The following is a 15,181-nucleotide window of genomic DNA, read 5'->3' as shown; positions in this document are numbered from 1 at the left end:
GGTGTTTTGGAGATGAGGTTCGGGGCCCTAAGTGTGTTTCGCCACCTGTTCATCCTTCTGACCTACTGTTTCTTTCTGTGTGGTGCCCACTAAAATCTCACTGGCTCTAGAGTAAACAAGACTAAAAGGGGATGATATTTCTCAAAAAAAATGTACTGGGTTGCTGGTAGTGTCTATTTCTTGGAAAATAATGCCTCCTGTCTTTTTTAAAGCAATTACTGGTGCATTAGGAATCTTTTTTGTTTAGCAGTTCCAAATTTGAAAAGCTTCTGGCTTGCTATTTAATTCTAAATATACTCGTCTCTTATCTGTATAATTTAGCTAAAGGCTTTCAATGTTTCTGGTTGGTTGCTGACAATTACACTGGATATGCTAATCCTTTTCAGAGTGGACCTTAGCTGAGTGAAAAACGACCAAACCTCAAACTTACCCACCATGATTATATAATTTGCCTTTCTGTTAGGCACTTCCTTCCCCTAGGTTGATTTCAGAACTATGCTGCGGAATTGTATATCATTTTTTCTTTTGTCAGAGTTGGTTCTATTTAACCAATATAATAATAATAATAATAATATAAATATAAATAATAATAAAGTTTAGTACCTCAAACCTTCATACATACTTTATTTTCTCATGAGAAACATGTATTGTTCAATGACATCCCCATCCACATATTTATTTTTGTTTCTTCTGATTGAGACAGTGGGGTTACTTCATGACAGTGGGGTTACTTCATGACAATAGGGAATAATTTTTTTAATCAACATATCTGTACTTTCTAAACCATTTAATGCTGAGGCAACCGGTTGTTATAATGATAAAAAGGATTTATTTGGTAATGCTTTGATGCTGACCTGCATTGGATTCTCAAGGAGAGATCATTAGTGAAAGGTAAGAGGATTTAGTAGTTCTACTCTGAGATTGCCTGAACCTGATTGTATGAATACAGTACAATTAATATATTGAGCATTGCAATATTGGAAATGACTTGAGTAAATAGTATCCAGCCTATACAGTGAAAATTATGATCATGGACATATAGACCTTTGACTTTTGAGTAGCATGCTTTCCTTTACCGCATGTTGATTTCAGTGTGGGAATGGAGTGTCTTAACCTCTGTGAGGTCTCTCTGGCCATGATGGCTAATTTTATCTGTCATTTTAGCAAGTCTGCAGCACCCAGTTATTTGGTCAAACAGCAGTCTAAATATTGCTGTGAAGATATTTTATAGATATGATTAACATTTACAGTCAGTTGACTTTAAGAAGATTACCCTCAATAATATTGGGGGCCTGATCCAAACCATTGAAGGCCTTTAGAACAAAAACTGAGGTTTCCCAGAGAAGAAGGAATTCTGCCTAAGTTTCCAGCCTGTTGGCCTCCCTGCCTTACAAATTTTGGACTTCCCAGGCTCTACAATTACAGCTGCCATTATTCCTTAAAATAAGTCTTTTTTGTTTAAATAGGTTTCTTTATATGATTTATATATTTTTCTCCAGAGAAATAGTAGTATGTAGTATCAATAGTGGTCCAGTAGTATTTTGGGTTCTGTATCTCTGGAGAACCCTGACTGGACACACTGACCCTCAGAAAGAAAATTAGAGCTCCCCCCCCCGCCCCAGGATTATGTAACATATTTAAATTACTTTTTAAGAGACTTTTAAATTAACTTTTAAGGTAAAAACAGGATAGTAAACCTCTTAAAATATCTTAATTGATGTCAGTTTTAATTTCAGAGCATTTTAGGAGAAAGAATTGGAAAGAGTACCAAAGCCGCAAAAGTTGGGGTTGGGGAACAGTCTCAATAAGGTCTGAAAAGAATGTTGAGCACCTTGCTCTGGACTGGGCCAGTTCTTTACTGGCCTGAAGACTTAAGACCGTCACTCTCCTTAAAATGCCCATAAAGTAATAAACTGAATTGCTTCACTATTTTTTAATATTGCTCTTCTCTCACAAACCTTTAGATCTCCTCTCTGAAGTTACAGAGCCATAGTGATTCATCCACAGTAAGTTGTGTCATTGAGGGAAAACTCGTTTGTCTTCTTCATTTTTATCCCCAGAATTTTTCGTGTGGTTGATTTCCATTAAATTGCCAGTAGGTGAGAATGAGGAAGTCTGCAAGCTGCAGGTGTAGCAATCCTGAGTGTGGGCCTGCAGTCACCAGAACACTGAGTGAAGCTTCCATTGTTTGTGTATTTTAGCTTTACGTCTAAAACCTCTGGGGGGCGTCAGTTGAATGAGTAAAACAGTACAACTGTAGAGCTGCCTGCAAAAACCCGAAGCTCTGTGAGGTGTAAATAAGCACAGGGAGACAGTGACAATGGGGGAAGGGCCTTCTGAAGCTCCCTCGGGCTTTTTCTTTCTGCCAGAGTGTTTTCACCCTGGGCATCTAACTGTAGTTTCCGTTCTCATCAGGTCATGGAGTCAGTTGTGGGATCAGAAGAGACTCTAGAGACCCTAACACCAACCTGACACAATATATTAATTGAGCACCCTCCTCCCAGATCCGTGTTTGTGCATGGCCATCTTCAGTGATGGAAGGCACGGCTTGTTACCTTCTGGTAACTTACAATCACCGGTCCTAGTTCTGTCTTCCAGCACCACACTAAAAGTAGAAATCCCTCCACATGTTAACCTTTAGTTCAGTTCTTATTTCTCCAGATCTTGCCCTATTTTCTCCAGAGAAAATGCACCTTCTTTCCAGGGATCCTCCTGTGTTATAGCCTAGAATTTTGACGAGTCCTAGGTTGCTCTCTTCTGAGTGTGCTCTAATATATTATCCCATGGAAATGTCTGGTTCAGACAATGTGATCCGAGGACCAGAAAATAGAGAAGGTTCTTCTTCCCCTTACTCAGCGAGCTGGACATCTGCTGATAGCACCTGTGATACTGTTAGGACTGTCACAGCCTCCTCCCACTGATCGTGTGTCGTGAGCTTGCTGTCCATGCACCCTCCTTTGCAGCTCCTGACTTGGCTGGTTTTTCATTCTGTACCTGTGCAGTTGGACTTAATAGAAGAGGGGTTCCTATTTATCGCTGCTAAGTCTATTTTTAGCGATAGCCCATTCTTTTGATCTGTTGATGATTTTGGACCTGATTCTAGCCTTCTCTCTGTTTTATCTGCAGGTGTAAAACCCTCGTTCTCCTCTAAATCTTTAATAAAAATACCACCTTTCCTTCCCATCGCCCACTTGTCCACACTCATCCAGGCTTTTGCAAGAACTCGGTATCCATGCTCACCCCCCTGAAATACGTCTTCCATGCTGCTAGGGCATGCCTGTTTAAAAAACAAACATGAGTGGGTTCTCATTTTCTTGTCTTTGCCTTCTGTCCCCACAGTCCCCATGTGAGACACTTTTCTCCATCTGGACAAAGTACTTAGGGAACTGCTCTTTGTAAGTCTTACTCCTCCCTTTCAACCCGTCCTCTGCCAAACTGGCCAGTCTGGATCACACTTTTCATCGTCAACACCCTTGAATGGCTCCCCCTGCCTTTGTAACGTGGGAGAATGTTGTATGATTTGCGCACTGCCTCCCCTCTGACGTCATTGCCCAGAACCAAAGACAGGGGGCCACAGTTTCTCAGTTTTCTTACCTTTCTAATGGTGTGGCTCAAAAAATAAAACTAAACCCTTAACTGCTCACAGACCAATGATGGGTTAGGTAACTTTGAGAAACACAGCCGTGGCTATCTGTCTGATTCTTCTGTTGAACCCAACAATTGATTTCTTTGCCTCCTTTTGAATCTGTAAAATTGGATTTATAACCTCCCAAGGGTGTCGCTATTAGAGGAGAGGGCGTGTGCCTGTCTTAACTTGTGTCCAGGAATTCAGAAGTTCATGCAATGTACATTGGGTATTATCAATGGGAATAATGAACAGGAGGCCTAAGGGCATTCTAACCTATGTTCCTGGGTTCAAGTTTCATGTGGCATTTTATAACATTAGCAACTTAGGTAGTGATACCTAATGTTTAGAAAAGAGTTTTAAAGAAAGCTTAGTAAACACACCTTATGTTCAGATAAGTGAATCCTCAGGGTTTAAAATTTATTTACGGTGGAGCAGACATGGGAAAATGGAGTCTGCTGTCTCTGCAAAGTGCTGACCACACAGCAAAGATTTATGGAAATGTTATAAAAGGCACGGCAGGGACCTCGGACCTGTTGGTTGCTGGCACGCCACTACGAGTAGTATTTACTGTTTTTCTTATTGCCTGTTAACAAAAGGTGGTAAAATAAAGATCAAAGCAAACCTGCCTTTTTATTTTCCTTTCAAAGGGTCAGTCTTTCTTTGTGCAGTATTTCTTTGTCCAACAGCTTATTGGAAGCTCTATATAATGCTGCAAGATGGCAGGATGTTATGCCTTTATTGCCAAAGCAGCCATGAGGAAGTGTCTCATTCTAGGAAACTGTAAGGGAGCCCTCTTACTTCAAGAATGGGGATGGCAGAGATCCAGCTGGGACCCTTTGTTCCCAGGGGTTGTTTGATTCCACAGTCAACCTGTGATTGCTTTGTGTTTTCAAACCATATGAAGGTTCTCTTTGCTTTTTAATATTGCATTAAAATGTGGATTTCCAAAACTCCTACTAGAAGTAAATTGTGGCTTACCTTGGGGGGGTATGCATTAAATATTTAAAGGATTACTGAAGTCCAGTAGTTTTGAAGAATTAATCATCTCCTATATACTAATCATAATGTAGAAATAGAAAAAGGCATTTTGGCACTTCTGGGCTCCATTGAAAAGTAACTAACTTATATGTGTGTAGAACTGTAATTTACCAATGACTGGCCATTCAATTCAACAGTAGTAATGTCTGTTTTCAGCTACAGTCCTTGATGAGTATATATCAGGCTCTTTTCCATTTCAAGAATGTTTTTGTAAAGCTCACTAGGCTTTTAGAAGGGAAAATCTAGGTATGCTTCTCACTGATGATACAGATTTCTCTTTGCAGGAGGATAGTCTTAGATTCATTCATGTACTCTATTTCCCAGTCTTTCGGACATAAAAACAGACATAAAATAAAAGCTAAGGTAGGACACATGTGAACAGAAGCCTGAAGAGGGATGTGTGTATACATGTGCCTGCACGGGCTTAGTCCCCTAGAACATCGTGACAGGTTGGTCCAGATCACGAGCATGACTTCCCCTACCATTAGTTTGACTCTGTTTCATATTCCCCTACCTCACAGTTGGAGGTCAGCAGAGGTGCCCGGCAGCCAGGGTAGAAGGACAGATGTAAATTCATTGCATACTAAGGGAATGGGGCTGGGGGTGGGAACTGGTGGGGACAGCAGTTGCTCAACAGCATAGTGGCCTGTTTCATTCATAGTGGACAAGTAGTATCATTTTCACTTTCGATTGTGACTATATTTTGTGATTATACTGCGAACATTTTTCTCTCTATAAAGCCAGTTCAGTTGTAGAATCCACCCTTTCCCACTAGGTAATGTCTCATTTCTTCCAACTTTGTACAAAGTCTCCATTAAAAATCATTTATTATTTTAACAATTATATTAACAATTGAAACAGTTACAAGACCTCATTGGCTCTTGGAAGTCCACATACCCCAGTTCCTACAGGGACTGTACCTGCAGGTGACATTCAAGGACACACGTGCCACATCAAATTGAAAACACTTATTAGTGCTGGGGAAGAGTTCGGGAATTCAGAGTACGATTCCTTTTACTTCAAGGTCTTGCCATCCCCCTTCCACATCTGCTTTTGCTTTGGGTCCAAGTATAAAGGAGAGAAGACTGGAGGCCCATGCCTCTGCAGGGGTTAAGCCCCAGTACTCCTGAAATTAAATAAGAGTTAAACACCTATATCCATTAAAGACTGGGTTTGAGCATTTAGGAAACTAATCTCAAATGTATTTATGCCTTAAATGTGTACTTCATGGATAGGAAAGAAAAAACCCTTTATTATGATTATTTGATCTTGGGCTGTTTGCTTCTTTGTGACTGGTCACAGCTGTGACTGGGAGGGAGCTAGTCGATGTTGTAGTCAGGATTTACAAGGCAGCAGGACAAAAGCATCTTAGCCTCAGAACAGATGGGCCCTGGTTTAATCCTGACTCAGTGACTTAACTAGCTGGGGGACTTTAACCTCTGTGAGCCTCTGTTTCCTGATCTGTCAGGTGATGACTTCTCTCCCCATGCTGTTATGACTAACACAGGTAGCCTATCTAACGCACCTCGCACAGCATCTGACAAAGTTGAAGATGTTCCTAGATAATGGAATTCTTGACCCTACCCCTGCCTCATGAGTTGTAGGATGGTGGTGACTTTTGGCCTCCTTTGATTAGGCTTTCCTTTCCCCAGTAAACGGCTTAAGCATAATTTTAAAAACAGCCATTTTGGTGACTTTCACATTTTGATACAAATAAAAATTCTCCGTGAGACCGCTCATGCTAGTGCATGAAAAATGCCGTCTTTGTCATTTGAGGGATATTCCACTGCAGGTAACAGAAGAGGAGAACCATTGATTGGCTGGGTGTGGTAGAGGTGGCCTCAGTTACAGTCCTCTGAGTCCCAGAGGGGCTGTCCTGTGATCTCTGTTCCACAGACCTCAAGGAGGGCTCCTTTGTGACATCTTATCTGGACAAGTTAAAGGCTATGAAGCTTTCACTTTGCTGTTGCACTTCTCCTATGAAAGCTTTAGAGCCATCCAGGCCATCCTTGCAAGTAAAGGAATGTACATCTTCTGCCGAAGTCATTTGAATTTCAGCTACACGTTGCTTTTTAAAAGTCACTCTTAGGTGTTTCATTGTCCTCCGAGGATACTTCATAAAATGTTAATCCTGTCAATTTTTTATTTGAAAGATGAAGGTGAAGATCCCTCTTTCCTTAGCTTTACCTCTTTCAGTAATACTTTCATTAAATTTCATGGGGATGGTCAGAAGCTATTAGCTTTATTTGGATAAGGAACATTTCTGAATGAAATTTGTCATTTGTTTGAGACATAGCTTTTCATTTTTTCTGCCAAAAGGTAGTTTCAGCTGTGTGTGTGTGTGTGTGTGTATGTGTGTGTGTGTGTTGCCACTATAAGTACTAACCTGATTCTCTGGAAGGTAGAAGAAACAAACTAGATTTGAAAAGATTTTCATCAATATGTCTATTGTAATATTGGACTATGTTTATTGATCATCTGATTAAAGAAAGAAATAGGAAATAACAAATTATCTTCAATTCAGAAATAGAATTACCAAATAAAATCACCAAGTAGAATTATGGAAGTATATTGTATCTACTATTTATTTCTTTTTTTTATTTAAAAAAAATTTTTTTTACATCCTCACTTTTTTCTCTTTTTAATAATAATATTTTTTTAATATATTATGTTAGTCATCATACAGTACATCCCTGGTTTTTGATGTAAAGTTCCATGATTCATTAGTTGCGTATAACACCCCAGTGCACCATGCAATACGTGCCCTCCTTACTACCCGTCACCAGTCTATCCCATTCCCCCACCCCCTCCCCTCTGCTGTTTATTTCTTAAACAACAAGCTCTTGCATGTTCGAGGCATGGATCCTCCCTTTCCTTCTTTCTCCACATCTTGCCATCGCTGTAGAAGCTGGAGAGAGGGACCTAGGATTCTACACTGTGTAGGCCAAATAGTCATCATAAGGGGAAGCACAGGACTAGGGAGAAGGAGATCTAAATGTTCACTCTAAACTTGCTGCCAGCTAACTTTTTTTTTTTAAGATTTTATTTATTTATTCGACAGAGATAGAGACAGCCAGCGAGAGAGGGAACACAAGCAGGGGGAGTGGGAGAGGAAGAAGCAGGCTCGTAGCAGAGGAGCCTGATGTGGGGCTCGATCCCACAATGCCGGGATCACGCCCTGAGCCGAAGGCAGACACTTTACCGCCGTGCCACCCAGGCGCCCCAAGCTAACATTTGACCTAGGCAAGGAATTTCACCTCTTGGGCCTCAGTTTTCCTTGCCTGTAAAATGCTGATGTAGATGCTTTCTCAGACCACTCAGCACTTCAACCCCATTCACTTTTAATTCCAAATACCCATCACACAGATGACCATGAATTTAAGTAAACTTAATATCAGAAATTTCCTACATTTCCCCAATCTACACATCTAACGCATGTTAACCTTAATTAAATTTCCCAGCCTTCGAGGGGAAGATTTCTGTAGTTTTGGTGTTTTTGCTTTTGTTTTTGTTTCCCCAGAGTAGATTTGCTAACCATCTAGTACATCTCCCGCGATGGCCTGGGCAATATTAGTAGATAAAAAAAATAGACCTCTTCCTTGATAGAGTTGGTAGTTGAACTGGAAACACCTTAAATATGAAGCAAAAATAGACTACTTAGATGTGTTATAAAAAGTAAAAGGGGTACAACTGGCTGGCTCAGTTGGAAGAGCATGCAACTCTTGATTTTGGGGTCGTGAGTTCAAGTCCCATGTTGGGGGTAGAGATTCCTTTAAAAAAAAATAAAATAACGCTTCTTATACATATCACCTGCTTTTACTTTTTATAAGTACTTCTTACTGCTACCACTATGTTCATTTAATCCTTTCCCCAAATCCTATAAGGTAAATGATGTCACCTCAATTTTATAGCAAAAACGAAGGCACCGAGAAAAGTTAAGTGAATTGTCAGCAGTTACTCTTCCATTCAAAGGATTTGGAGAGGGTACTGGTGCTAGAATCCTCAGGGCCCCCTCTTAGGTAAGTAGGTTAAGTATTGAGGGGGAAAGTAGGAGAGTGGTCTGGGGTGGGAGAATGGGCTTTGGACTTTCTAAGCACACTTGATTTTGATTAAGAGGCAAAAACAAAAATTATTTTCTTAATTTGGCACTTGTCAGTGTCGCTTACCATAAATTTAATTTTTTTTTTCCACATACAATTTCAGGGAGTCTAGAAGTGGAGAGTCTTAAGTGAGAAAGCTCATTTCAGGAGAAAACAGTAATCACATGATTGTATGCTTTGGAGAAAACAATCCAAAAAAGAACTAAAACTGGGTCAAGTGTTGAGGATTGCTCAGCACCGCTGGTAGTGACTGGCCCAGAGCAGTGGGAATTCCAGGGGGAAGTTGCCTGGTTGTGGTAAGGCAGATATTTCCCCCTTGATGGATTGTAGCTTCTCTCCTTTCAACTTGACCTGCAGAAGGGGTATTGCAAACTGTTGTCTTTGGGAGAATAGGCACAGTTTTCTCCCCCTGCCTGCTCACTCTGGAAGGTCTCAGGGGCACGACAGTGCCAGTCCTCATGCCAGGTGTGGCCCAGCGTCCCCATTGAAAACCCGGTCCCCTAAAAAAGAACAAGCCTTCTTGCCGTGAGCCCCTTTCCCCGTCCCGGGGAGTGCCCTGCCGCCGGTCTAGCAGAGCGCTGTCTGTCCTCCGCACTGCCAGGGGGAGAGGAAAGGAACAAGGAGCCGCGCAGCGCGCCGGCCGCCTTCCTCCCTTGGCCCCAGCGGTCCGCGGTGAGTCCCCGGACGGGAGCCCGCGGGCCCAGACGCCCAGCCTCTCCCACGCCTCCTGGATTAGGACAGGTCACGGTTGTCAGGGCAACCGTGAACAGAGGCAGATCGAGGTTTCCCCTCTGTGCCGTGTGCGCAGTATTTTCCTGTGCGGCGACAGGGGAGAAGACTGGGGAGAAGTGCCGCCGCAGGAGAGCTGGGATCTGACTGAACAGGTTAGGCAGTGCAAGGAGGCAGCTGACCCTGCGTGCCTTTCCTGGGGCTTTTCCGGAAGGAGACTGCGCGTGCGTGCGTGTGTGTGCGTGTGTGTGTGTGTGTGGAGCGTGTGTGCAGGCAGCGAGCTCCAGCCAGCCACATGCCTGCGGGGAGTGAGTGGGAGGGGGCGTGGAGGGGAGGTGGGGGGGTTGCTGCTAGGTGAGGGGGAACTGCAGGGCCTCAGTTGCCAAGTGGCTGGTAGTATCTGTCAGCTGTTTGCACACTGTTTACCCATAGGGGATCTATTACAAGTGCTCAAATGAACCGGCCGCTTAGAAACTAGCAGCTTCCTGGGAGCTGCAATTACATAAGCATATATTTTAATATAATAATAATTAAAAAACAAGTAGCCGCGGTATGCCTGGATCAGCTACAGCTATCCGACAAGAGCGACTGAAGAAGACCAGTGCAAGGCCAATTCCCCTTGGTTTATTCACCATTAATGAGGAAGATGAACAGCAAAAGAATGGAAATTCCAGAAGACCAAAAGGTATGCATTAGCTCTACCCTTTGGTTGGACCCGGAACCAGCCCTATTTCCCACACTGTCTGTAGCACATTTACAAACTGTGTGCACCCATGCGGTGTGGCGTGCTTGTGACCTCCTAGCACTGTTTGCTGGTGGTATTTATGCATTCTGTAGAGCTGTGTATGCATGAAATGGGGAACAGATTTGGCAGGTTTCAGATCAGCTGCCTTTTTGACCCAAGCTACTTTCTTGGCCTGGAGATCTTTAATTTTCACATGCTCACTTGCACAGTTACCCATGACACCGTCCTAACCAGGAGGAAGAAATAGGAGTTATCCAGGTTTAAATGAACATCTCCCTACCTTGCTTAGGCACATCGGTGATTTCTGTTTAATAAGGAGAGTTTCTCCTTGGAAGGGGATGAGTTAAAGTGACGGAAGAGTGCACTTTCCAAGGGCAGAGGGTCAAGATGTTACTGCCTTTTCTATTCTGAAATACTGAGAGCTTGAAGAGTACGTAAATAAATATTGAGCACAGTGTAGGAGGCAAAGCTAGGTGACAGGGAGGGGGGACCATGAGGCTTTATAACTTCTGGTGGTAACTGCTACCGAACCTCCCTACGGAGGTTGGTTTGTGCTGGGTGCAGAAAGGAGAGGTCTGATCCTTGTGCATTTCTTTCCTAATGATGAAACGGAGCAGCAGCTTGCCTGGCTTCTCAAATCCCTGTGTCCTGCATTGTTTTAGCATTGTCTCACAGCACCCCCCACCCCCAGGGCTGTAATTGTCAGGGGTGGCAACATCATGCCTGTTTGAAGAAGGGCTTTCGGGCTTGCACTTTAAGTTTTATCTTGCAACCCCCTTCCCCAAACTATATAAGCTATTCGTCGCTTCAGCTAATAGATTACCAGTTTTGTTGTTTCCATGTGGTGATTAATTTCTAGCTTGCATTCAAATTGTTCTGTCATGAAGATAGCGAATTTTCCTCGGTGTGGTACAGAGCAGTAGCATGGCAAAGTAGCAGGCAAATATTTAAACACTGATAGAATAAGTGTTTGAATAGAATCCAGTGTCTGAAAATGACTGGCTTTCTTTTCCTGGTTCTTGAGTGAATCTTAGTTTGCTTTTCTTAAATATCATTGAAACTGTCCACTTTAAATCCATAAGTATATTTTTACTTCACTTTTAAAATACCATATACAGAGAATTTCTAATAAGTAGACTCTAAGTCATGTAGTTGACTTTCACTATCAGACCTAGCTTCTATCTTAGAACCAAATGATTTGAGGAATTTACCGCTGCGGCGAAAGGAGGCTGATGTGGGGGATTCGGTGTAGTTTTTTTTGCCCAGGAATTAGACAGTTGAACCAGAGTGTGCCCTTGATGAAAACCTAGTACTTTAAATTGTTGGTAGCAAATCATTTGGCCTCTTAGGAGGTGGTAACTTTCTGAATTACTGTGGATCTGTTGAATTGGGCCCACTGTGTGTTTTTGGAAATGTTCTTTATTTGCGGCGCTTTTCCCTTAGGCATCTTGGAGCAGTGATTTAGGGTAGTGATCCATTTTGTTCTGAGTAGTTTTCTTGAATTCCTCTCTTTCTCCTGTGTTTTGTTTGTTTTCATTTGCCTTTAGTATTTTACTTAAAGGAAAGAAGGGTAGGGAAGTAGGTGCTTCTAAAAATCTGTTTTTGGCAATTCATGCACTCTTTGGATAAGAGAGACTTAAGGAGGTTCTGACCCCCTACCATTTTTCCTTTTCTGCTTTTCCCTGTATGAAGGGGAAAAAGAAGGAAAAGACTAGGAGGAAATCTTATGTTGATAAGAATGTCCAGACTTTCTTTATATCCCCAACTGTGTCTAATTTATGGACACATCTAATAAAATAAACAACCTTGGAAATCTCTATGATTCTTGATGAATAAGACTACTGACTTGGTTCTGAATTTCTCATCAGGTCTGTCAGAGCAATGGGAATGTCCACGTTCAAATCTAACCTTGTCAGTAGAACAGAGATGGAAATATTGTGTGTGTCCACTGTCCAATATGATGACCACAAACCACATGTAGCTGGAAGCACTTGAAATGTGGCTACTTTAACTAGGAAACTGATTTTTTAATTTTAATTGATTTTTAGTTAAAGAGGCACACGTGGCCAGTGGTTACCTTCTTAGACAACACAGTTCTGGTCTGTAGAGCTGTGATCTGAATCTTTGTCCTCTCTGCTTTGTCCCATCTTACTTGCTTTCTGGTGCCAGTTATGGTCAGGCCTGATGGAGCAGACAGCCCCTTCCCTGCAAGGGGGCACAGTAACCTGGCTTTATAGACAGTTTCAGTTGTCCTTTTCCACCTAAATGTTCTTGCCTGCTCCGAATCTTATACTTACTCCTCACTGGTTGCCAGTATCATCGTTTGCAACATATAATGGACTTTTATTTTCTAAATTATAGCATCATAGCAAGATGACATGCAGATTATCTTTTATGGGTTACTGTTAAGATAAACAATCAGAAGCTTTGTTTTCTTTTTTGCCTGCTCTGTGGTCTAATCAGCCAACTGTGCCCTGGTTTTCGTGCTAAGTATCTTTATTCTGTCATTACCAGGGATAAAGAAGTTTGCTATCTAAACTCAATAAGGCAAACGCTCCTGTCCAGGATTACTCTGGGTTAATGACAAGTTGCATCTTTCCAAATACTCTACTCTTGGGTAACCATCCTAATGGACTCAGTGGAATGAACATACCGATTACTGTCTGGACTCCCAATGGTGGCTTCAAAATTACTCTGGTGGGGTGAGACAGTAGTTCAGTTAGCTGGTCGACTAGCTCAGTTCTTGAAGGCAAAATTTCTCTCCCTGTAATCAGTAGGGATGTAAATATTTTACATGTCTTGCTATTATTGCCGAATAACATTTAGGCAATAATTGGGAGTGAGCTGGGCTTCTGCTCTTACACCCCTAGAACCCAAGCCTCAGTGTAATGCTGACCTGAGGGCTGGCACAGGAGAACTTATTTAGGTACTGCAATGACTAAATGCCCTTGCTTAGGTTTCAAGGCAGACCTACCTTACGGTGAGTTTTGCTGAGCACAGTGTCATTAATAAGTAAAAAGACCTTTTCTCCCTAAACCAACACTTGTTAAAAGCACAGAGTACTTTGCTGGGGCATTGTGGAGGTGGTGCAAAGGTAATTGGCATGGTTTCTGTTCTCAGAGGTGTTTATCTCTCTATTGAAGGAAGACCACTATGTACCAATAACGCAAGAATATAAACTGAAATCAGGGGAAGGGCTCAGAGTATAATGAAAGCATCTGTGCCTACGTCCTTGCCCTTCTCTAGACTATAAGCTTCTCAAGGGCCAAGACTATTCTTCTGTATAAGAAATTGCAGAGTGCATGGAACATTACTGAATGGAGATTAACTCAACATTTAAAAAATAATTTGCGCAGGCTCTGGCAGTCTTACATAAGAATACTAAGAAATGTTGATCATATTAGGATTGTCCTTCCAATGTAACTATTTTGATGTTTGGATGTTATCTGATAGGTTAATCCTGTTACTCTTTAACACATTGCCTTTACCTGGGAGTGATCAGGGATTCTACCATGTTCTGTTGTTTTCCATTATACTATTCATCATTTTCTTTGGTGGAAAAAAGAAGGCACATGTTTACAAGGTGGTATTAAACTGACTACTTTGTTAGTATCTAGGTTAATGCCTTCTGCCCATTTTGTTAGCAAATTGCAGATAGATTGTAAAGAAATAAAATTTCTCCTTGCGGGGGCGCCTGGGTGGCACAGCGGTTAAGCGTCTGCCTTCGGCTCAGGGCGTGATCCCAGCGTTCTGGGATGGAGCCCCACATCAGGCTCCTCTGCTATGAGCCTGCTTCTTCCTCTCCCACTCCCTGCTTGTGTTCCCTCTCTCACTGGCTGTCTCTATCTCTGTCGAATAAATAAATAAAATCTTTAAAAAAAAAAAAAAATTTCTCCTTGCAATCAGGACACAGTAGTTCTGGGAAACTGCTCTCCTTCTCCCTTTTCCCCTCCCCCTGCCTTTTTGTTAAAATGTGTTTTTATGGAGCCTGCAGTAATTTCTTTTCTTTTGGCTTATCCACTCTAACGGTAGAATTTCTGCCAGTTAAGGTTTCCAAATGAAATATGATCTACCATTTACCATTTATATTCCTATTGGATTGGTGATGATCTAACAATTGTAATGTCCTCTTTGTAAGTCATGAGTCTTTTTTTTTTTTTCCAAAAAGGAGTATCATGTCAAGAAGTGCGAATGCCATTCTAGAATCATTCTCCCTCATTTTTTTAGTTTTTTTTTTCCTCTTTTGTTCTGTAAGACTTGGACTGTTGTCTGTTCCCAGTGTCTTTATTTGTGCCATTTCAGGACTAAGCAAAAACTTCTGGCAGTAGAATTGTACAGCTAGTGAGGCAAAAGTATAGTTCACAAGAGCAATAATATCAAAGATCCCTATTGGGGATCTCTTAGGAGGAAATCTTAAAGTCAAATTGATCAGCATAAATTTTATTTGCTGAAGAGACCCGAAATGTCATGTTTTATTCAAAGCATTTATATAAAATAACAACAGGGGATGTTAGGAACAAGGACCACAACATCTGATGTATGGCTTGCACTCATTGGATGCTCTGTGAATACCTGTTGAGTGAGCAGAACTGTCTCCCAGGCATTCTGTGTTACAGTAGGAATTACCACAGGTATCACTATACAAGGGGAACGTGATTTGACCTCTACATAACCAAAATTTTTTATACGGTGAGGTACTACTATATGCATTGGAATTTGCTTGCTGTCTAAAACTAAAAAGTTTAAAAATTATGTGCGTGTTTCAAGAGCTGTAATCAGTAGAGCTAAAATAATTGACTACGCTAACCATAGGAACCAAACGCATGTATTTGGTGAAAATCTCCCAGCTGATAAATCTTACGTATTATTTATTAGAAAGTGGAATTGAGTATCCTTTTCCACTAACATCAGCGTACCTCAAAGGGCAACTTTAAATTCAGT

General features: G+C 41.7%; 1 protein-coding gene across 4 annotated transcripts in view; it reads left to right on the top strand.

Moving 5' to 3' along the window:
* MAP7 (microtubule associated protein 7) overlaps window positions 1-15,181 on the top strand; it is a 174,039-nt gene that overhangs the window by 11,713 nt on the left and 147,145 nt on the right. Inside the window, exons 1-2 of one of the 4 annotated variants that reach the window (XM_019795065.2) lie at window positions 9,016-9,650; window positions 10,041-10,180. The exons of 1 other annotated variant lie outside the window; for it this stretch is intronic. In XM_019795065.2, coding sequence (XP_019650624.1) covers window positions 10,048-10,180 — 133 coding nt within the window. In that variant the 5' untranslated portion in view covers window positions 9,016-9,650; window positions 10,041-10,047. Of the gene's footprint in view, window positions 1-9,015; window positions 9,651-9,851; window positions 10,181-15,181 lie in introns of those variants that run through there. 2 more of the 4 variants (XM_034669185.1, XM_034669188.1) reach the window with 2 other exon arrangements.

The sequence above is a fragment of the Ailuropoda melanoleuca genome, chromosome 10, assembly GCF_002007445.2.
Source record: "Ailuropoda melanoleuca isolate Jingjing chromosome 10, ASM200744v2, whole genome shotgun sequence".
Taxonomy (NCBI): Eukaryota; Metazoa; Chordata; class Mammalia; order Carnivora; family Ursidae; genus Ailuropoda; species Ailuropoda melanoleuca.
This window is presented reverse-complemented; position numbering and strand designations above follow the sequence as displayed.